Raw genomic sequence first — 20,824 nt, forward strand, 5'->3', positions numbered from 1 at the left:
CGGGAGGGGCGAGGAGGGCAGCTGTCCTGTTGTCTGCCCAGTGGGAGCTTGTCCCCGCCGGGACTCAGACTGGCACTGTGGAAGCAGAGGTCAGGGCCTCCATATCCGGCCTCCAGTGCAACCCTCTGCTGTGTTCCGTCTCCGGGACAGCAGCACGTGGAGCCTCGTCATCTGGCTCCTCACTCCGCCGTGACGGTCACTGGGTGGTGGTCCCCTGTCTGCCTCGCCGCTTCCTCCTGAAGTCACTTCTTCCCAGTGGTCAGTGGCCAGCTCAGACTTTGGGGTGAAGGCAGACAGGTGACCTGGAGGCGTTTTCTTACTTGAGGGTCCCCTCTGGCATTCGGACAGCGTGTGCCAGGCAGGGCAGCGGCCGTTGGGACCTCGTGGGCCATTCAGCTCATCGCCTTCCAGGCAGCACAGCGTTTCTCTCCCCATGCCAGCCCAGTGTCCCGTCCGTCGTCTCCAGGAGCCGAGAGCCAAGCTGTCCCGAGCTGCGTTTGTGCCCGGTTGTGGGAGGCTCGAGCCAGCCCTGGACGCGACATCAAGGACCGGACCTATGGGTGGCAGAAGACCCCGGGGGTTTCAGCCTTCAGAAGCCTGGTCTGACCGAGGCCCTCCTGCCCGGCTCCTCGCCACAGCTTTGCTGGCTCTGTCCCCAGATGACAGCAGCCCCGCTCTGGCAGGGAAACCAGCAGCTGGCATGGCCCTATAGTCTGGGGGACCTCCGGCTTCAGCTTCTGCGCCAGCATTGAGGCCACCGCTGCCTTCTGCTGAGAGAATGCTCGGGCTTTCAGAGGCCGTGGTCCTTCGGCACCAGAGCTGGCGTCCCCAGGAAGCCCCGACGTGCCGCGTGCAGGGCTGTGTCTGGGTGCAGGTTGGCCCGCTGGGGCCTGAGCTGGTGGCCGTGGCGCCCAGCTGGCGGTTTTCCTGTGGCATCTAGCCTCACAAGATTATTCCTGGTTCATCATTGCCACCACGCCCTTCCACCAAGCTGCTTTTCGGAAAACACAGTCGGGGCGGCTGGGAGGAGAGCGCATGTGCGCCCCGAGTGTGCGCCCCGAGGCGTGAAGGGGGCTGGCAGCTCCGGGGCAGTTTCCGACTCTCGGGATGCCTCGGGGAGTTCTGACTTGTCCCAACCCTGCCTTCAGTGGGGGTGGTGACCTCTTCTCTCAGTCGCCTCCCAAATATTTACGGAGGACCTGTGACAGACATGTCGTGCTTGGGGCAGGAGCTCTCGGTCTTGCTCACATGTCTCCGTCCCGTCCTCCGGCTCCTCCCAGGAGGAGGAGGAAGGTTCCTGCAGGCACAGCTGGTGTACCCACGGGCTCCACTTCCCCGTCCCCCTCCCCCGCCTCCGTCACCCCAGGGCCCGGGCCCAGCACCACGGTCTCGTGGCCTTTGCTCTCAGAGCCACGGGGGAGCTCCGCCCTGCGCGGCAAGCGGCTCAGCCTCCCGCGGCTCACGAGGGCCCAGGCTTTGGCAGTTTCCCCGTGTCCCAGTGATGCCAGGGGCCGCTGGGGGTTCCTGGGTGGGGACGGACGCATCAAGAGGCAGCGGCTTGGGGCAGTCCGTGCACCCCACACGCCACCTCCCCAGAAGCACGCTCGCCTCGCCCTGCCTTTCCAGAAAGGGAGCCTGTTAGCCAAAGAGCATAGCAGCCGGTGTCTGTGCCAGCGCCCCCTCAGATGGGGGCCCGGGGGCACAGGGTGAGGAGGGAGAGCTGGGTGACGACGGGGTGTCACGAGACCGAAGACCGTGATGGAAACAAGAGGGGCTTGCTCTGCAGCGTTTGGCTCCGAGCCTTCCAGATGTTAGGAGGCGGCAGGGAGGGCGGGTGGAGTTGGAAGGGATGTGGAGGGAGTGTGTCTGTCCTCGGGCTCCATCCCCTCCCTCCCATCCCTGTGCCGTCATCCTGGCTCAGGAATGTCTCAGCTCTGCCCGGGGATCATCCCTGGGGCCTCCTGGGGCCTCCTGGGTCCAGGCATTGCGCACGCGGCATTCTGACCCCTCCCCACAGCCCTCGGAGGCCCACACGGGCCACAGGCTTCCCCCATATCCTACTGCCGCCCTCCCTCCAGCGCAGGACACAGTGCAGGTAGACTGGCAAGTCCGACAGGTCTGGGCACAGCACCCGTGTCCTCCACTTACAGTTCCACGGTCTCTTACTCCTCAGTTTCTTCATCTGTGAAATGGGCCAGCTGGTTCCCCCACCCTCTTGCCTGGCACGCAGTCGGCCAGGAACTGTAGCCCTTGTGCCCCAAACCTGCCTCTCACCCAGAACCCCGAACTCTCTGCCCACCTGGCCCGGCCCTGCCAGTTGGGGCCCTGCCCTTCAGGTCCAGCTGGCAGCCACAGCCCGCTCCCCTGTGGGCGTATTTACTCCTCCTTTGTGACTCTCTGTTCTCTGTGTTCTCTGCACTGCTCTTTCGTCAGACTCTCTCATCTCGCCTGCCAGAGCGGTGATCCCCAAGTTCAGGTCAGACTCTCGTGCTCCTTCTGTACCTGCCCCGCTTCAGACATCGGGCATCGCGTACTGTGGTCGTTAGCTGCTCGACCGTTGACCGGGCGTTAGCCGATCAGCCCCCGGCCTGACAGCCGTCGCTAACTGGAGCCGCTGTGCTCACATCTGAGAGCCGGGAGGCCTGTTCACCGGCCCAGATCCTCACGTGGCTCGTGAATGGCCATAGCCGGAGTGGCTGGGCCCCGACCCTTGAGTCCCCCTTTGCCCCGGGGCCCTGGTCCCAGTCACCTGTTCCATGCTGACAAGCAGCTTCCCCCCCTCTATGCCTGGCATGGCAAAGGTCATCCTGGCACCCACAGATGGGCAGGGAGAAGTTAGCTACATGGACACAGGAGGGGAAGCCTGGGCCAGGAGAGGTCAGGTGACCTCTGCTGTTACCCTGGGATGAGGTCCTGGAGCGCCGCAGTGGCCCCCAGACACAGGCGCAGGGCATGAGTAGGGACACACGCGGCGGCCCTGCCCGTCTCCGCTCCTCCTCCTCTCCCTCCTCCTTCCTCTCCCTGCCTTGTTTTCTCTTAAACCCTTACGTGATCAAAGCAGGTCTGCCCAGGTTACTGAGCCCGCAGACGGACCCCTTCATTTTCCGTGTCGCGCGTGTCGATCCGGTTTTCCTGCGGAGACGATTCAGCTGGAGACCGCTGTTGGCTTCCTCCTACCCCGCAGGATTCACACTGCTTCCCCAGCTGCCACCAAGTAGCCACCGTGGACCCGGTGACCAGCCCCCCATGATCCCCTCCCCCGCCCCCGAAAGCTGCTTCTCCTGCCCTTCCGTGTCCTGAGGCCGGAGCGGCTGCCCCTCTGGCTTGCACTCCTTTCGTGGGTCCTTGCGCTGCGTGTTCTGTTTCTGTCCCAACGGTCAGATTCCCTGCTTCTCTCCAGAGGTCTGGAATGATGACACGGGTCTCCGAAAGAACAGCCCCTCCCCCAGACAGTCTATTACTGATGCCCAGAGGCCAACCCTTGTGCCTTGACGTCATGTAGGTGCGCTGGGAGATCTGGCGCTGTTCCAGGCTCACTCGTCTCCCAGGTGCCTCGTTTGCAGGGGGTGCTGTCAGCGGACGCGGCTCCATTGCTCATAGACACAGGTGACAGGCCCCCAGGAGAGACCCCCTGCTCTAGCCCTTCGTGGACACAGTCACTGAGCACTACCCTGAGGCCCACCGTGCGGGCAGCACCAGTCCAGGGGCGAGGCGCTCGAGCCGGTCTCGGAAGGCGCAGGGACGCATCCGCTGGGCCGCGGGGAGCCCCCCTCGGAGGCCGCCGCCAGGTCCCACTGCCCGGCAGCCTCTTCGCAGCCCTGGGTCTCACCCCGTCGGGGCCGCTGAGGGCACAGACTGGCTCCTGACTGGGGCAGGGTTCTGGAGAAGGTTCTGGCCCAAGCTGGGCTTCGTGTTGGCTCCAGGGAGGCGCCGGCCTGACTTTCTCAGCCGCGGCCTTTATGGGGTTGGAGCCGGTGATTCAGGCTCCCATGAAGTTGGTGGGGCCTGGGGTGCTGCGGTTTGCACCCACTGCCACGGTCGTGGCCCTGCAGGAAAGTGGGCGCTGGTCCACCCTCTCTGCCTGTGCTCGGGGTGGGGGTGCCGTGGCCATGCAGGGCTCGGCCAGCGGGCGACCTTCCATGCTGGAAGCCCGTGGGCGTCCCTGGCCGATCTCTGGTGTGGAGAGGAAGAGCGGGCCCCACCAGGCACCATGCCTGTTTCTTCCTGCCCCGCGCGGGAGCAGGATGGGGCTGTAGGGAGTCCGACCGAGGACAGGTGGGAAGGGAGCTTTGGGTGCGGTGCAGGTTCTGCGGGGGGCAGGTTATTTCCGAGGGGGCGTCTGCTGCTCTCGTTGGATCTGAAAATGTGTGTGTGTTCTTCCTGAGCAGGAACGGGATGTCAGGATCATGGCCTGCCCTGTGGGCAGGGCCCTTTGGGACCCTCCCAGCCCCTCCGCTCGGGCAGCATCCCAGCCGCTGGGCCTCCAGGGCTGGCTGCTCGGCGACAGGAAGCCCCGGTCCCTAGAAACACCTGCTCCTCCTGCCCCGAGGTGCGCGCTCGTTACCAACACGTGCAGCTCTTCCCGCGGGCCGCTCGGGCCCCTCGGCCAGGCACGGTCTGCCCCCGGCGAGGCCCCCACTGAGAGCTGCTGCCCTCCGTTGCTACAGTTGGCACGTGACTTCTTTGATTTTCCCTTTTTCCTCTTGGCCTCTTGACATCCTTTCATCCGTTTGTGCCGGTCCGAGACTGAGCTCTGAAGAGAAAGGACGTGGGGAATGGTCGTCTGCTCTGTGAGGGCCTTGAGCCCGGAGCTCCCAGGCGGGGTGAAGGGAGACTAGTAGGGACCCCGCATGGCCTCCTGTGTGCCCGGGTGCAGGGACAGCCCGGGAAATCCAGCCCCACACGTGCTGCCTGCGGAGCTGAGCGCTCTGGGGAGACGGGGAGGCGCCCCTCACGCCCGCCCCCTCCCCAGCCTGCAGGGTCTGCCCGTGGCCCTCCGGTTAGGGGAGGGCTGTGGCTCCTGCCTGTGCGACCTTCCCTGTCTGCCCCGCGCCGTGTCCTCCTGCACGGAGCAGGCCGCCATCCTGGGGCCCCGGAAGGTGTGGTTTTGAGCACTTACGCTTCACCTCCCTCCCAGTTCACCAGAAGAGTCCGGTCTCACGTCAGGCAGTGAACTCATTTCCCTCTCTGGCAACCACTGAATTTGAGAACGTCCTGTTCTACCGTCATCAAAAGAAGTGAAACTGTCCCACGAAATAAAGTGGAACGCCCCATGATGGCCCAGGGAGAGACCAGGGTCTTTCCTTATGGAGTGACCAGCAGGAGCCCGGAGGGCAGCCCCTGTCTGTCCTGCCGGGTTCCCTAGAGGATGGCGCATGGCCTGAGCCACTGCAGGTGGCGACAGTCACCAGGCAGAGCCTGCACCAACCCTGCTTCCTTCCTGTCCCCGTACTGCAGCGGCCTTACCGCTTGCCTGCACTACAGGCCCCTCCTGACTCCCAGGGTCAGCCAAGTAGAAACCCCGACCCACTGGCGCACAGACGCTGTCTGCTCCGGATCCGGGGGTGGGGGGCACAGGGCGATGGCCTGCATCGTCTGCACGTCCGTTCAGCCGCAGGACCGCCTCCCCACTGCAGATCTGCTCGCTTCCCAGAGGTGCCTAGGGAGAATGTGTTTCGGGGAAGTGCTGGCCCCTGGGTTCCAGGATTCCTTCCCGAAGAATTCAGTGCGGGAAAGGGAGTTGTGTGACCCCTGAGCAGAGTTATTCTGGTGAACCTCATTCCCACACGGAGCCGAGCCATGGCATCACTGTCCAGGTGTGGGCCTCTGAGCCCTGAGAGAGAACGTCACTCAGCTGTGGTCGGCCCCATGCGAGTCTGCAGGGGTGGTGGGCCCTCGAGGGGGTAGGCGTGACCAGGGAAGGCTTCCAGCAGGAGGCGCCACCACTACTCCCCCCTCCCCCGCCACCCACCTGGCCGTCAGCCACACCCCTGGGAAGCCATCCTGGAGGGCACACCCCTTCAGCAGCTGCCCTGGCAGTGGACATGGCTGGAAAGCATAGTCGGGCCTTCTCTCTGAGGCTCACACTGGTTTCCCTCCTTCTGTCTCCCAGCTGGTCAGCGAGAAGGTCGGAGGGGCTGAAGGGACCAAGCTTGATGAAGACTTCAAAGAAATGGAGAAGGTACCAGGAGAGCTGCTGCAGCTGCCTGAAGCCCAGCTCTGTCACCCTCCCAGGCCACAGCCACACCACAGCTGGGTTGCGACGGGTGGGGGCGGGGGGGGGGAGTGGGGTGTCCCGGATGGATGCGCATCTGGCCCTGGGAGGCAGGGGGCGGGGCAGGGGCAGGGGCTGTCCAGGGACTCCCAGTCCGGCCTCCGGCGCCCCAGGGGTTGTGAAAGCCCACACCCCGCCTCTCTCGGCAGAAGGTGGATGTCACCAGCAAGGCCGTGACGGAAGTGCTGGCCAGAACCATCGAGTACCTGCAGCCCAACCCAGGTAGGGGTGCCAGCCAGCTAGAGGGTCTGTGTCAGCCAGGAGCCGCCGGTCTCCAGAGCCGAAGGAGGAGCGTGTGGGCTCAGAGAACTGAAGTGCCCGGGAGTAGGCAGGCGGGTTTCATGGGGGGCTGGACCCAGGGCTGCAGAGGTTGCCCTCAGAGTCCTGTGTTTCCTTTCCTCTCCATCCGGCAGCTCTTGTTCTGTGTGGCAACCCTAGTCCGAAGTCCCCCCCACAGCCAGTAGTCCCCGCCGGAAAGGGCATCTCTCCCACCTGACCAACTCTGTGCAGCAGCCCAGTCGGGTCTGCTCGAGGCCCGCGCCAGGGACAGAGCTGAGCGGGCGAGGCTAGCACACACCTTCTCCCCCGTGCCAGGCACCTGTACACACCTGTGCCTGCCCACTCACTTCTCTGGGGTGCTAGTCCCCAGGCCCGGAGGGGAGCTTCTGGGGTTGGAGCTGTGCTCCAGGATGCAGAGGCCCCGAGGGGCCCAGGGGAGCCGATCACCTGCTTATGGCCAGGGTGGGCAGAGGTGGGAGGTCCGTGCAGGAGATTCTCCTCGGATCCTGGCCATTAGCAGACCCAGGAACTGAGGTTCCTTGGGCCAGGGCAGCGCTCTATAAGAGGGTGTTGGGGACAGGCAGCCCGCAGCGCTGGCAGAGTGCAGGCCTGTTCTGGAGAGACTGGCTGCAGGCCTACCCAGCCCGTTCTCTTCCAGCTTCACGGGCCAAGCTGACGATGCTCAACACGGTGTCCAAGATCCGCGGGCAGGTGAAGAACCCCGGCTACCCACAGTCGGAGGGCCTGCTGGGCGAGTGCATGATCCGCCACGGGAAGGAGCTGGGCGGCGAGTCCAACTTCGGTGAGGGCTCTAGAAGGCCAGGCTGGAGGGCCAGAGCGTCGCGCTGGAGGGTGGGATGCCACTTCCCCGCCATGCTCCAGAGTCCTCTACGGTGCCTGTTAATTCCCTGGATGAGGGCGACGGAAGCTCCCAGAACACCCTTCTTTCCTCTGTGGGGATGAGCAAGGAGCGGAGTGTTGCCGCTGGAAAGCCTGCCCTTGAGCCACAGCTAACGTGGGCGAAGCCGCGCGTGGGGGCGTGGGGGGGGTTGAGCCCCGTCATCCCTGGCTCCTCCTGGCTGGTGGGCTCAGATTCAGACTTCAGGGACCCTTGTTTGGTTCTGAATTCTGGCATCTGGGCCCTGGGGGGTGAGGGCAGGTTCGCAGTTGGGGGTATCTTGGACCCCAGGCCCCGGCCTCCTATGACCGCTTCTCCCCTACTCCCCCCGCCAGGGGACGCCCTGCTGGATGCGGGGGAGTCCATGAAGCGCCTGGCGGAGGTGAAGGACTCTCTCGACATCGAGGTCAAGCAGAACTTCATCGACCCCCTGCAGAACCTGTGTGACAAAGACCTGAAGGAGATCCAGGTATGCCCCCCCCCCAGCGTGCCCGCCCTCACCCGGCGCAGGTGCCTCACAGCCCCGTCCCAGCGTGCCGGCTTCCTGGAGCCCCAGCACGTACCTCACAGCCCTGCTGCTCCCCCCACCCCCCAGCACCACCTGAAGAAGCTGGAGGGCCGCCGCCTGGACTTCGACTACAAGAAGAAACGGCAGGGCAGGATCCCCGACGAGGAGCTGCGCCAGGCCCTGGAGAAGTTCGAGGAGTCCAAGGAGGTGGCCGAGACCAGCATGCACAATCTCCTGGAGACCGATGTGCGTCTGGGCCCTTCCTGGGGGGAGACTGCCCAAAACTGGGGCCGTGGGCGGAGGCACGCATGCCTCACCGGGAGCCTGAAGGGGCAGCCGAGGGGCCTCCCCCGGCCCCGTGGAGCTTTCAGGTCTCCTCCAGCAGCAGTGCGGGGGTCAGGCGGAGGGGGAGGGTCCCGGTGCCGGGAATATTCTGGCAAGACTCCCTGAGAGAGGCGGCCTCGCGGGCGGGGGTCCCCGGGGGCCGGCCGCTCAGCGGGCCGCTCCTCGCAGATCGAGCAGGTGAGCCAGCTCTCCGCGCTGGTGGACGCCCAGCTGGACTACCACCGGCAGGCCGTGCAGATCCTGGACGAGCTGGCCGACAAGCTGAAGCGGAGGTGAGCGCCGGCCGTCCCCGCGGGAGCCCCGTCGGGCCTTGTGCTGCGCCCTGGACGCCCAGAGCCGCTCCCGTGGGTCCCTGGGCCGGCCCTCTGGGCTTCCGAGACCCCACCGCCAGCCTCCGCGACGGCCCAGCCCGGCTTGGGGTCCGTGTCAGAGCAGGGGGCCGGCTTCTCTTCATCAAGAGATGAAGGCTGCGTGCGCCGGGTGGGGGCTCCAGGGGGAGCAAGACCACCTCACAGGGGAGGTTGGAGTGACGGAGGCTGAGAGGCCGGAAGAAAGAGACCTTCCAGAGCTCCGGGCCTGAGGGGGTGGGTTACCCGGGGCAGGGGCAGACGGCACTCCCCTCTGAGGGCCACGTCCCCAGGTGGGGTGGGCACGCCCCGGGGCTGCAGGCTTTGGCAGGACCTGGCCGGTTGGCAGCCTCCGAGCAGGGTCTGAACTGGGGGAACCGACCGACTGGGAGGCCCTTTGGTTAGACCCGTTGGGCCTCTGCGTCCAGGCCGGTCTCAGGGCTCCTCCTCCTACCCCAAGTCCTGGGCAGCAGCATCAACGGTGGGGCTGGGGTTGTCCCTTCCCCTCGGCATGCACAGGACTCGGCCCCTGCTGGCTGCCCACCGCTGTCCCTCCCTGCCTGCAGGATGCGGGACGCCTCCTCTCGTCCCAAGCGGGAATACAAGCCCAAGCCTCGGGAGCCCTTCGACCTTGGGGAGCCTGAGCAGTCCAACGGGGGCTTCCCCTGTGCCACGGCCCCCAAGATCACACGTAAGCAGTGGGGAGGGGCCACACAGCCTGCTGCTCCGTCCAAAGCGCAGAGCCAACCGCCGCCCCTGCCCCCCACCCCGGGGAAGGGGCCCAGCCCGAGGTCCTCAGCCCCCCTTTCTGCTTTGTCTGCAAGCAGCTTCGTCATCTTTCCGGTCATCGGACAAGCCCATCCGGACCCCCAGCCGGAGCATGCGTGAGTGTCCCTGCGGGCACTGGCCCTGCCCTCACAAGCTCCCCACTGCAGTGTGACACGCTGCTTTCTGGTCTGTCCAGAAGGACCCTTCCCCTCCTCTTCTCTGGTGGAAGCAGACGCCCCTGGGATCAAGTCCTCTTGGCCCGTCTTGGGCAGGGAAGGAGTTAGGCCCTGGGGCCTACACGGCACAGCACGGCATCTCTGGCTTCCCCATCCACAGCACCGAGGGTGGCCAACAGCTTCTAGGCTCTCTGACGGGCCGCCTGAGGGCTTCTGGTCATTCTGTCCCCCTGATGCCCCTGGGCATCCCCAGCTCCTCCCAGGCGTGTTTTGGTGCCGGTGGATGGAGCCCATTTCCATCCCTCTTGGCCCTTGGCCCTCCTTTCTGACAAGGCCGGGGGACGTCAGGACCAGCGGCAGCTGTCCTTCAGGGGACGCAACCAGGCTGGGGTGGGGTGGGAGGGGGCCCGGGGTCTGAGCCGAGCCTCTGCCCCCAGCCCCCCTGGACCAGCCAAGCTGCAAAGCGCTGTACGACTTCGAGCCGGAGAACGCCGGGGAGCTGGGCTTCCATGAGGGTGACGTCATCACGCTGACCAACCAGATCGACGAGAACTGGTACGAGGGCATGCTCCACGGCCAGTCGGGCTTCTTCCCCCTCAGCTACGTGGAGGTGCTGGTGCCCCTGCCGCAGTGAGGCCCGTCCCCACGGCCTGCGTCCCAACTGCCTCAGCAGCCAGGGCTGTGCATCGGCGCTCCTGGGGCTGGGATGGGGGGAGGCAGGGCCCGCCGCCGCTAGCGCGCGTCCACAGCCTCCTCTGCAGGCAGCGGTCTCGGGCCGGGCAGTATTTTCCCTCCCCGTCCCCGCTGCTCCTGGACTGCCTCTCCCCAGCCCTGTGCCCCGAGGGGGCTGACACTAAGGTGCTCTGAGAAACACTAACTTCCTCCCGCCCCTCCAGGAATGGGCATCTCCAGGTGTGCCCCCTCACTCACACACGCACACGTGTGTGTGCACACATGCCCTGTCCTGTCCCTGCTTTGTCCCCTCTATTCTGGGCTGTCCCCCACCCCCCAGGAGACCTGCTCTTAACAGGGTAAGCAGAATGTCCGCGCCACTGGCTGTTCTGAGCAGGACGCCTAGCCCAGGCTCACCAGCCGGCTTTTAAATGACCCCGCAGCACTCCTTCCCAGCCCCAACCCCAGGGTTCCCCAGGCCTCGGCACACCCATGGTGCCACCTCCCTGGGGACACACAATCCTGGGGTCCTCAGGGTTCCCCTAAAGACTGACCCTTTCCTGAGCAGCCCCGGAGCTGCTGGCGTCTCCCTCTGCAGGGCGCTCAGCTCTGTACAGTGGCGCCCCGCCCCCTGCGTCCTGCACCCTCTCCTTAGTTTCCATGTGCAGGGTGCCCCAGACAAGCACACAGACGTTTCTCTCTGGCACGAGCTGCCACCACCAGCTGTGCACACGGCACACACGTGTGCACCACAAACGGGACCACAGGAGTCTCCAGCCTCTGCTCTGCTGAAGGTCAAACAGAGGCTTTGATGAATGTTCCCAGACCTCTGGCTGCTGGGACTGACCTCAAGAGGGTCCAGGCACCTCCCCCCTCCTCAGCCGGCCGCTGTCCCTGCTGCTGACAGCGGCCCCAGCCATGTCCCTACAGACCCAGGCAGGCGGCTGCCCTGAGCAGCAGAGCCCAGCCCCGCAGCCACTTCCTCTCTCGCCTAGTCCAAAAATCGGCTCAACTCGGGGACTTTGGGACTGGATCACATTCCCCTCCTCTGATGACTCAGCAAAGCCCTGGGGACACCAGGCTCTGCTCCTCCTTGAGCCCCCCCCCACCATTGCCATTCGTGGGGGGAGGCACTGACCTCCTGGCAAAGATGACCAGCATCGCCTTGGTCACAATCGAGGGCAGATCAAAATGTAATCCGGATTTTTTTTAAAAGTATTAAATGTTTCTTTCTAGAGCCTCTTGCTTGGTTGAGGTGCAGGGTGGGTCTTCCCCCAACTCCTCTAGACCCCCATAGCTCCCCTGAGGGGACTTCTGTCAGGGCAGGGCCCACTCCTGGGGTGGGGACCCACCCCCCAGGAGCCGGGTTGGGACAGCTGGCCTCTGTCCAGCTGCACGACACGTGTCCCCTCCTGCACCGACCAAGGGGCCATGCCACCCAGACAGCCGCCCACGTGCCTGGTGACCAGGGCGGGGAGGGGGCACCCCCCAGGTGAGACACACGCCCAGGCTCCTGGCTTCTCCCCTTTATTGCTGCACCACAACAAAGCCCCCGACCCATTGCCCCTCAGCCGGAACCACGGGGGGTTCGGAGGACGACCTCGGAGGCGGTGCCTCAGCTCCCTTGTTTGAGAAGGCTGTAGACCTGCTCCAGTACACGGCACAGGCCCTGGTCCTTGGGTGTCCTGCTGGCCAGGGACATCTGAAACGAGCAGGGCTGGCACCTCAGGGCTGGGCCCCCTGGTCCTGGCGCCCCCCGCCCCCCGTCCCGGCAGAGGAGCTTTACCGACAGAGGTACACAGTAGCGTCCGGAGAGGGAGGTTTTATTTTTAGAGGCGGCGGCCCACTCGTGTGTGTCCTGGGTTTGGGCCGAGGAAGGGGGTCCTTTCTGCCCATTCCACGTCCTGCTCTCTCCCCAGCTGCCTCCCTGCCAGGATCTCACGACCTCACACCCCCTGCATGGGGAGCCGCCCCCCCCCACCCCCACCCCACCAGCCCAGTGACAGGGTGGAGGGGACCAGTGGCAGCTCCAAGCTCTGGTCACTCTTAAGTTTGAACAAAACAAACAAGCATGCAAAACTGTTTCTCTACCCAGTGGAGTTGAAAATGCTGTCTGAGAAGGACTTCTACGCCGGCAGTCAGTCAGACACCCTCCCCAAGGCCACCAGGCCCTCAGGAGTCCGCCTAAATGACTGTAGGGCCAGAGAGCTGGAGAAACCCTTCAGGGCATCAGCCGCTCTCTGGCGACTGCGGCTCTGGCTTGGACCGAGGCCCCTCTGTGCTCCCTGCGGGCGCGTCGGCTGGGAGACGCCCACGTACTTCCCTCCAGCCTGTGCTCCCCAGGCCTTTATGCCATCATCTGTCACCACCCACCTGTGGCCAAACCAGACTCCTTTTCGTCAGCTTTCGGTCCAGAACAACTTAGGACACCCCGTGTCTCAGGCGGCATGCCCATGGATAGATCCTTGGGGGCCCTCCAGGAGCTGTCTTCCTCAATGGGCTGGCAGGAGGCTGGGGCATGAGTCTTACCTTCAGCTTGTCCAGGTACGTGTGCTCCTGGCTCCAGGGCTCCTGGAACTTCACGAGGTCCGGGGCGCCCTTGTAGAACTCCACCAGCAGCATCTAGAGGACAGGGGGCCAGTGGAACCCCCTCGCCCTGCCTTCCCGCACCAGGCGCTCGGGATACAGCAGCGAGCCACCCCTTGGGGGGCTCCTGGTCCTATACAGCACACCAGAGCCACCCAGGGCCCCAAGACAGACCACGGAGGAGCACCCCCAGAGGGAAATGAGGGAGGCACCGGTGATTGTGAATTCGTACCCCCACCCCCTTGTATAGCCTCCTCCCAAGCAATAGCTGATCGGCAGTACCACGGTGACCTACTAGCTGTTTTTAAAATGGCTGTTGGAACATGGGCCCTAAAAACATTCATCTGGCACTGCCGGAAAGCCCTCACTTGTCTTCATTTGGACAAGTGGGGGCACATGCAGAGGCACGAGGCAAGTTCCGGAACAGCAAGGGGGGGGGGACGACAGGTGGGCAAGAACCTGGGACTGGAGAGGCAGTCCCTCTCCAGGGCATTCAGCCACCCTGAGTCCTGCACTATCGCCACAGGCCAGCTGGGGCCCTAAAGCCCCACCCTCTCCTCTCTGGGGCCCCGCCCACCCCACCCTCCTGGGAGTGAGCTCACCATCTCATGCAAGATGTCATTAGTCAGGAAGTTGTCCTGGACGTAGGCCATCTCCACGTCCATGGGGATGCCGTAGTCACTGGGCCTTTGCTGTCAGGGACACACGCCAGTCACCCTCAGCCACCTCCAGCCCTCTGCATCCCACGAAGGATGTGCCCTGGGCCAGCAATCGGCCAATCAAGACCCCAGGCCCGGCGGGCTCTGCACCGCGACCAGGTTCAGGGCCACATGGCCCTGCCCCCAGCACAAGAGGCCAGGAATAGCTCTCCAAACCCCATTCTGACCCCAGGACAGGTTCGGGAAGGGGACCGTCTCCGTAACGCGGGCAGCATGCTCCCCATGAAGAGGGCCACACCTCTTCAACATCCCTCACCGCCCGAATCTCAGTGCCAGGGTTATGCTCTCATTTCACCCGGGACGCTGAGGCCCCGCCCCCGCAGCGCCGGCCCCGCCTACCTCAGGGGGCGGCATCACCCAGAACGGCGAGATCTTGGACTCAGGGCCAGGATTGCCAGAATAGTAAGGGGCTGCAGGAGGAGAGTGAGAGTGGGGGCTGGGCGGGGCTGGGGGCTTGGGGTCGGCGGCCCAGGGTGCCACGCACGCACGCACGCACGCGGGGCCGGGCCGCCGCACTTACAGCAGAGCAGGGCGAGGCAGGGCTGGAAGCCGTTGCTGGAGCCCTGCAGGCGCAGCTGGTAGTCCATCTGCGAGTCGATGTCCTGCAGCGACGGCAGCGCGGGGCTGTGTGGGTGGCTGTGGTACCAGCCCACCAGGGACAGGCCCCGCAGGAGCAGGCTCTGGTAGATCTGGGGGCACAGGCGAGGCTGGGGCGGGCGGGGTGCACACCGGGGGGCTCTACCAGCCCGTGTGTGCACCCACCTGCCGCGCTCAATCCCCAACATGAGGCCAGCACTACCTATGTGCTTGGTGTGTACCAGGCCTGGGGACAGTGGTGTCCCAGACCCTGCCCCCACCACCCTCCGTGAGGCCAAGGGAGGGGGGCACAGTCAACAAATCCCTTTTTAAAAATGCACCTGTCACCAACCAACGGCTAAAGTTTACTGGGGGCACTGCAGTATCCCTAGTTCAGGGAACAACTCCCGGCACCCAGTAGGCGCCCAAATAGTTAAACAAGCAGCGAGGTGTGTGTGTGTGCACTGGAGCAGGCCAGGCGTCTCCAGAGGCCTGAAGCAAGTAGAGGCAAGCGCTAGCCTGAGGACCAAGAAAGGCAGGGGCCGGGAGACGGGCGCACCAAATGCACGCCTGTTCGCATGCCCCGAGAGCCCCTGGCGGAGCAGGGAGCAGGCGGGCTGGAGCGCTCGGCCCAGCGCCAGGCACGTGCAAAGCCTCACTGTGCAAGCGCTATCAGGACGGCCCCTGATACACATCTGGAGACGGGGGTTCAGAGGGAAAGGGGGCCACCTGTGCCCAGAGAAAGGATGACCATGGGGTCACACACAGACACATTTGCACACGTGTCGAACTAGGACACTGTGCTAGCCACCAGAACAAGGTAGGCAAGACAGCTGTGTCCACCCTTGCCCTCCCCAGAGCACCCTGACCCCAGGTGTCCCCTCACCTCCTCTTCCATGGCGGCAGCCATATCCGCGTCCCCCAGGCGGCTGCGACAGGGGAAGGCTCTCAGCACCGTGAGCACTGCGCAGAGGCGGGGGGGAAGGTGTAGACATCAACCCTGGCCCCCAGCACCCCCCTGCCCGCTTGGCCCCAAATACCCACTCTGGCTGTTGATGTCCCAGCGGCCCCCCAGGTACCCCACGACCTCGCTGCGAGTCAGGTGGCTGTGGAAGTCCTGGGCAGGGGACAGACATTGGAAGAGTGGCTCAGGCTGCGGCCCCACCCCAAAGTCTATCCTCAGGCCCAGAGCCCTGGCGATGCGCAGGGCCCACCCCACCCGCCTCCGTCGGGACCTTGAGTGCCTGCCCGGGCCTGGCCCTTGGCCCACAAGGGACAAGGGGGCAGCGGGGCACGCACCAGCAGGAACAGCACGTTGCTGGAGACGGCCACGTTGAACGGCTGGAACTTGTTGATGGCAGCGAAGGACGTGACTTCCACCAGCGTGTGGGGGTTCCTGTCGGAGCCAGAGGGTCCCACAGCCCCATAGCTTCAGGAGCCAGCTCCCCAGGCCTCCGGAGCCAGCTCTGAGCACGGGAAGCCTTGTGCTCACCTACTTGGGGTCCCCCCACTCTCACAGAGCATGTGAACACGGGGTGGGGGGGAGACAGGTTGTATCTGACCGGGGTGCTCCCCCCACTCCCGCAGAGCACGAGTACACCGGGGGATGAGGGGGCGGGCACAGGGGTATCTGACCTGGCAGAGTCGCGACTGCCCAACATACAGTAGCGCACGGGCACCCGGATCTTGTTTTCCACCCGCTTCCCCGGGGGCGCGGCCTCTGCACAGTGTGGGGTAACGGAAAGAAGGCAGCATCAATGCCGTCCAGCCCAGAACCGGAAAACACAAGCCCAGGCAGCCCAAGAAAGGAAAACTTCCAGAGGCAGCTTGAAAAATCAGGCCGCAGAACGGAGAGATTGGGCGGCAGGTTAACAAATCGGGTAAAGGAGATTAAATGTCCATGAAGGGCTTAGGAAACCAGGTGAGGACCTCAGAAAACCAGGCTAGGGGCCAAAGGAATCAGGCGACGAAGCAAGGAAGTCCTATAGGGGGTCGTGGAAATCAGGCAGCAGGGGAAGGAAATTAGGCAGCAGGGCTGGGAAGTCAGCCAGGCAGAAGAAAGACCAGATCCATCCGCAGCCACTTCGCTCACCTGAGTTGTGCCGGTCTCCCGTGCCACCCTCTCCCCTCCCCTAAGCCCCTCACCTGGGTGGGGAGGCTCCAAGGGTCCCTTCGCAGGTGGTCTCCGACTCTTGTCCTCCGTCGAGACCCCCGCCAGAACCTCCTCCTCATCTTCCTCCATCAACAGCTCCTCCTCCTCCCCTTCACTGGCCGGGCTCTGGGGGAGTGGGGGCGAGGGACAGCTACCCAGAGGTCCACTCAGACCATAGGTGGGCCTGAGCCTTAGGTTCCTGCCATTGCCCTAGATGTCCACTAGAGGGAGGGAGGGAGCCAGCAGAGGCAGCCTATGGTTCGGCTGCAACTCAGATTTGAGAGCCTGGCAGAACATGCAAACTTTGCCTCTCCTTTTTACAAGCTGTGTGGCCTCCCGCAAGCACCCTGACCTCCCTGAGCTCTAGCCTCCTCATCTATAAAACCACACAATGACCTCCAGCTGCACAGGGACAGCATCCAGGTGAAATAAGATAATGCCTGGAAAGCCATTAGCATGCCTCTTGTCAATTCATACTGGGCAAGCAAGGGCTTACAGGGATTACGTTATCAGATTCTCTCAGTAATCCCTCCTACTGCTCTCCCTTTAACTGCCACCGCTGGGGTGACTTCCCAGTGTCCAAATCCAGCAGTCACGTAGTCTCTGTCCTCGCCCCTTCGCCATGATGTCTCACTGACCCTCCTTCTCTTGGGAGCTTTTCAGGGACCCGGCTCCCCTCCCACCTCTCCAGCCCCCTCAGTCTCCCACCCCTCCCCCGATGCCCAGGGTGGGTCCTCGGGCCTCTTCTCTCCCCACCTGCTCTGCTGCCAGGCAGCCTCATCCACCACCCGCTGGCCCCCCAACCGGTCTATGGCGAGATGATGCCCACAGTCCCGTCTCCAGCCCGGCCCTCCCCTGAGCTTAACTTGGGGGTCCAGCTAATCCTGGAGGTCTCTTTGCGGGGAGCTCTGAGGCATCTCACGCTCAGCTCGGCCACACTGCAGCCGACTGTCCCCCCACACCTGCTCCTCCCAATCCCCATTATCTCTGACAATGGCGACTCTAGCCATCTACTTGCTCAGAGCAAAATTGCCCTTAATACCAACATCTCATGTAGCAGCAAATCCCATGAGACCCACTTTCAAAATTAGCCAAAACCCGCCCACTTCTTCCCCATCCATTGTTGGACTGTCCCACCCCATCATCTCCCCATCTGCACCAGTTCAGTCTCCTGCATACTGGTCCCCAGCTCCCACCTTCGCCCCGCCCCTAGGCTGTACTGCATACAGCGGCCACCAGAGGGCGCCGTGGGCACATGAGTGAGGTCTGCCCATCCTCTGCCCCTAGCCTTCCCGGGCTCCCAAGTCCTCCCTGCCTGTTTCCAGCCTGCCAGCAGATCTCAGCCCTGCCAGCTAGATATACATATCTGATACATACGGGTACTGTGATCATCTCTATTTTACGTACAAAGATTTAGGACCCAGAGAGGTCCTTGGCTGGGTCCACCCAGTTGGTGAATATACAAAGATCTACTATTATCATAGCATTGGAAATTCTCCCAGATCTGGTCCCTGCCAATGTTCCCAGTCCCCTCAGCTCCCTAAGACACGTTAGCCTCCAGCTCCATCAGCTAATCAGGGCTCCGCAAGTGCTGTATTGCTTTCTAACCAACGTGGCTTGACGTGTCATTCCCTTGGCAAACTCTCTTCAGCTTGCTCTCACGAACTCCTACTCATCCCATGGGGCCCCAGCTCCAATGCCTTTACTCTGGGAAACCCTTATCCTTGCTCCAGGAGGTTGAGCAACGCACCTCATCGGCAGCAGCCGTGGGAATGTGGAGCTGGTGTCGCCGGAGCCAGGCTGCCTTGTACTTGTCCAGTTTCTGGCCCTTGTACTTGACAGAAGCCCAGCCGCACCCGGACTTCTTGGCCGGGTTCACCAGCTTTTTGCAGTGGGTTGCCCAGGCACTGGGAGAGTTGAACACCTGCCCAGTTTCCTGCCACACAATCCTCCCGTCCGGCTGCAAGTCTCCCAGGAACTTCTTCCCCTGCAGTAACAGCAGGGGAAGTAACAGCCCTGGCTGGGCCCAGAGCTGGACCCACCAAGACACCTCCAGGAAGCCCTCCCTGACGCCCTGCTGCTCCCCAGGGCTTGGCACCCACTTCCACTTACAGCGTCCCTCCCAGGAAGCCTTCTGGCTTAGGGACCTCCCAGCACCTGTGTGTCCATTATCACAGTGCTCATCAGCCTGGACTGAAAGTGTCCAGCTCTGTGTCTCCACCTTCTCACTGGACCACGAGTCCCCAAAGGGCAGGGACGGGGTCTGCCGAGTCCCCAACACGAAGCGCACAGCCAGTCGCAGCAGGCGCTCCATTCATAAACTGCTCCCACGCACAGACCCACAGCAACAGCAGCAAACCCGAAAAGCACTCCCGGGATACCAGGCACCCGGCTGAGCGATGTATTCATTTAATCCTCATACAACTCCGTGAAGGGGGGAAAAAAAAATCCCATTTTATATATGAGGACACTAGGATATGGAGAGGCTGAGCAAGGTGCCACAGCCAGGAAAGCGGCGGTGTCCTCTCCCGAGCTCAGTTTCTCCTTTGTGCAACGGGGTATTGGGGAAACGAGGTCCTCCAGTCCATAGGGGCTCCTGCTGGGTCTGCAAGCTCCGTGTTTCGGCTTTCCCTCCCCACACCCGGGCTCGACCGGCGGTCAGGAAGCTCTGGGTCTCAGTTTCCCCTTCCTGCCCCAGCCGAGATGGGATGGGGGTAGAGGCGCTCACCAGGTAGTAGATGGACAGCACCCCGGCGCCCGGCTCCAGCAGCGCATCTTTGAGGAGCACCCTCAGCGTGACCGCGCGCCTGGTGAGCGCACCCCCCGGCCCGCCGCAGCCCCCCGCCCCGCCCCCGACCCCGCAGCCGCCGCCTCCTCCTCCTCCTCCTCCTCCTCCTCCGCCGCCGCCGCCGCCGCCGCCTCCGCTGCGCGCGCCGCCCGCACCAGCCGGGCGCTCGGAGTCCTCGGCCTCCGCCTCGTCCTCATCCTCGTCCGGCGCCTCCTCGCCGGCGCCGCCCGCCGGGGACAGCGGCTCCGGAGCTGCGGGCAGCGACCGGCTGCATGGGCCCGCGCGCCCCCGGCCGCCCAGCCCCCGCGCCGGGTGCCCCCCGACCCCCGCCAGCCCCGCCAGCCCCGCCAGCCCCGCCGTACCTGCCATGGCCGCGCCGCCCAGCGCCCCGCGCGCCGCGGGCCCTTTCTTCCCCGCACGTGACACGGCTCCGCCCCGAAGGGGCGGAGCCCCAGCCTAAGGGCGGGCGGGGAGCCGGGGGACTCAGCCCTCCCGGACCACTCGGAAGACCGAGGCCCGAGGCTGCCTCCCCTGGGAGGCGCGTGGCAGCCTACGAGTGGGGAAACTGAGGCTCCGGGACTTCCGCTTTCGGGGAACTAGTGCCTGCCCTGGACGAGGCCTGGAGCTGCGGGCCGTTCAGCTCAGGGGGACGAGACGGGAAACGAGGGGCCGGAGAGCTCGGTCGTTGAGACCAGGGGGGAAACTGAGGCCCGGAGAACGAGCCAGAGTGCCCTGGGGCCGCAAGCAGAACCGGGAAGGGGCCGCGCGCCACGGTTCTGAAGCGTCCCGGCTGGACCTCAGTCTCTAGAGGGTTAACTTCCACCCCTGAACTGATTCCACGGTCGGACCGAGCCCAACAGCCAATTATAGGAGGGTCACTTAAACATTAACCAATAGGCAGCAGTCGCTGGATTCCCTCTCAGCCAATCAGTGTTAAGCTTCTGCTTCCGCCAAGCTCGTCTCCTTCGGCCAATCAGCAGGAGTTCCTGAGGTTCACGCATCCATTCAGTGGTAGGCGTTGGTCCTCCGGCAGCCAGTCAGGTCCCGGGTCTGACACGCGCCCGCCGGCTGGCGCGCCCCCCCTATTTCCCACGCCCCCTTGCGCTGGGTGTTAGTAGGCGGGGCCGGGCTGCGCGTCCGCGGTGTGGGTGCGTCCCTGTCCTTTGTCCCCGGTCCCTCTCCCGGGACCTTTGCTCCGAGGCGCAGCAGCACTTCCCAGAATGGGGAGTCCGCAGCCCGGGCAGGACTGGAAGTCCGGGGGTGGGGGGAGGCCCGAGCCTGCGGGGAGCCGCGGGCTGGGCCCGGCGCGGGTCTGGAAGGGGACAGGGCATGGGGTGAGGGCCCGATGTTCGGGACGGCGGTTGGAGTCCGACCGGACTGGCTCCGGGTCCTGCTCCGCGCTTCCCAGCCGCGTGGGCCCTCGCCGGTGTTTCTCGGGGGACATTGCTCATGCCTGCCTCAGGGTGTTGCAGATCCGGGCTGGACGTCCGGGAAGAGGCGGATAAACTCAACGCCCCTCCTGGAGTTTACCCCCGCGCCGCGCTCCCCACCCCGGCCCAGCCAGCGCGGGGCATCCCCAGCACCTCCAGACTCCGACCTTCGTCCGTACCCCATACCTTGCCCACGTTGTCTGACAGTTCCCAAGACCTGCCCCCGACCTCCGGCCTCTCCATCTGCCTCATCCAGCGTCTACCCTGGCCCCAGAGGGATCTTAACTAAAGGCAACCCTCCCCTGC

General features: G+C 64.4%; 2 protein-coding genes across 5 annotated transcripts in view; one reads left to right on the forward strand and one right to left on the reverse strand.

Moving 5' to 3' along the window:
- SH3GL1 (SH3 domain containing GRB2 like 1, endophilin A2) overlaps positions 1–11,504 on the forward strand; it is a 30,077-nt gene extending 18,573 nt beyond the window's left edge. The window contains exons 2-10 of the mRNA XM_044254525.1: positions 6,113–6,181; positions 6,424–6,496; positions 7,212–7,355; positions 7,787–7,920; positions 8,047–8,205; positions 8,473–8,576; positions 9,218–9,342; positions 9,479–9,535; positions 10,033–11,504. Of these exons, the coding sequence (XP_044110460.1) occupies positions 6,113–6,181; positions 6,424–6,496; positions 7,212–7,355; positions 7,787–7,920; positions 8,047–8,205; positions 8,473–8,576; positions 9,218–9,342; positions 9,479–9,535; positions 10,033–10,229 (1,062 nt within the window). The 3' untranslated portion in view covers positions 10,230–11,504. The remainder of the gene's footprint in view (positions 1–6,112; positions 6,182–6,423; positions 6,497–7,211; positions 7,356–7,786; positions 7,921–8,046; positions 8,206–8,472; positions 8,577–9,217; positions 9,343–9,478; positions 9,536–10,032) is intronic.
- Positions 11,505–11,778: 274 nt separating this feature from the next.
- On the reverse strand, positions 11,779–19,484 carry MPND (MPN domain containing). Of its 4 annotated transcripts, none has more exons than XM_044254527.1 (13): positions 19,451–19,484; positions 19,029–19,339; positions 18,051–18,287; positions 16,294–16,426; positions 15,784–15,868; positions 15,448–15,544; positions 15,193–15,265; positions 15,035–15,111; positions 14,093–14,279; positions 13,912–13,982; positions 13,456–13,545; positions 12,797–12,889; positions 11,779–11,969 (listed from the first exon to the last, which is right to left on the reverse strand). In XM_044254527.1, exons 1-13 carry the CDS (start codon positions 19,455–19,457, stop codon positions 11,883–11,885), a joined length of 1,548 nt encoding a protein of 515 aa, XP_044110462.1. In that variant the 5' UTR covers positions 19,458–19,484; the 3' UTR covers positions 11,779–11,882. The 4 variants fall into 4 exon arrangements, with proteins under 4 accessions (XP_044110462.1, XP_044110464.1, XP_044110463.1 ...); XM_044254529.1 differs by having other exon boundaries at positions 14,093–14,261; positions 19,451–19,483; XM_044254528.1 differs by lacking the exons at positions 19,029–19,339; positions 19,451–19,484 and having other exon boundaries at positions 14,093–14,261; positions 18,051–19,005.
- Positions 19,485–20,824: the final 1,340 nt, after the last annotated feature.

Source organism: Neovison vison, chromosome 6 (genome assembly GCF_020171115.1).
Source record: "Neovison vison isolate M4711 chromosome 6, ASM_NN_V1, whole genome shotgun sequence".
Taxonomy (NCBI): Eukaryota; Metazoa; Chordata; class Mammalia; order Carnivora; family Mustelidae; genus Neogale; species Neogale vison.

Excerpts from the sequence above, each read along its gene's own strand:
- MPND (XM_044254526.1), bottom strand. The coding sequence starts at position 18,614 with ATGGAGCGCCTGCTGCGACTGGCTGTGCGCTTCGTGTTGGGGACTCGG. Across the intron at positions 15,266-15,447 it reads GCAACGTGCTGTTCCTGCTG|GACTTCCACAGCCACCTGAC; the intron begins GTGCGTGCCCCG and ends TCCCCTGCCCAG. Across the intron at positions 12,890-13,455 it reads ATGACATCTTGCATGAGATG|ATGCTGCTGGTGGAGTTCTA; the intron begins GTGAGCTCACTC and ends CCTGTCCTCTAG.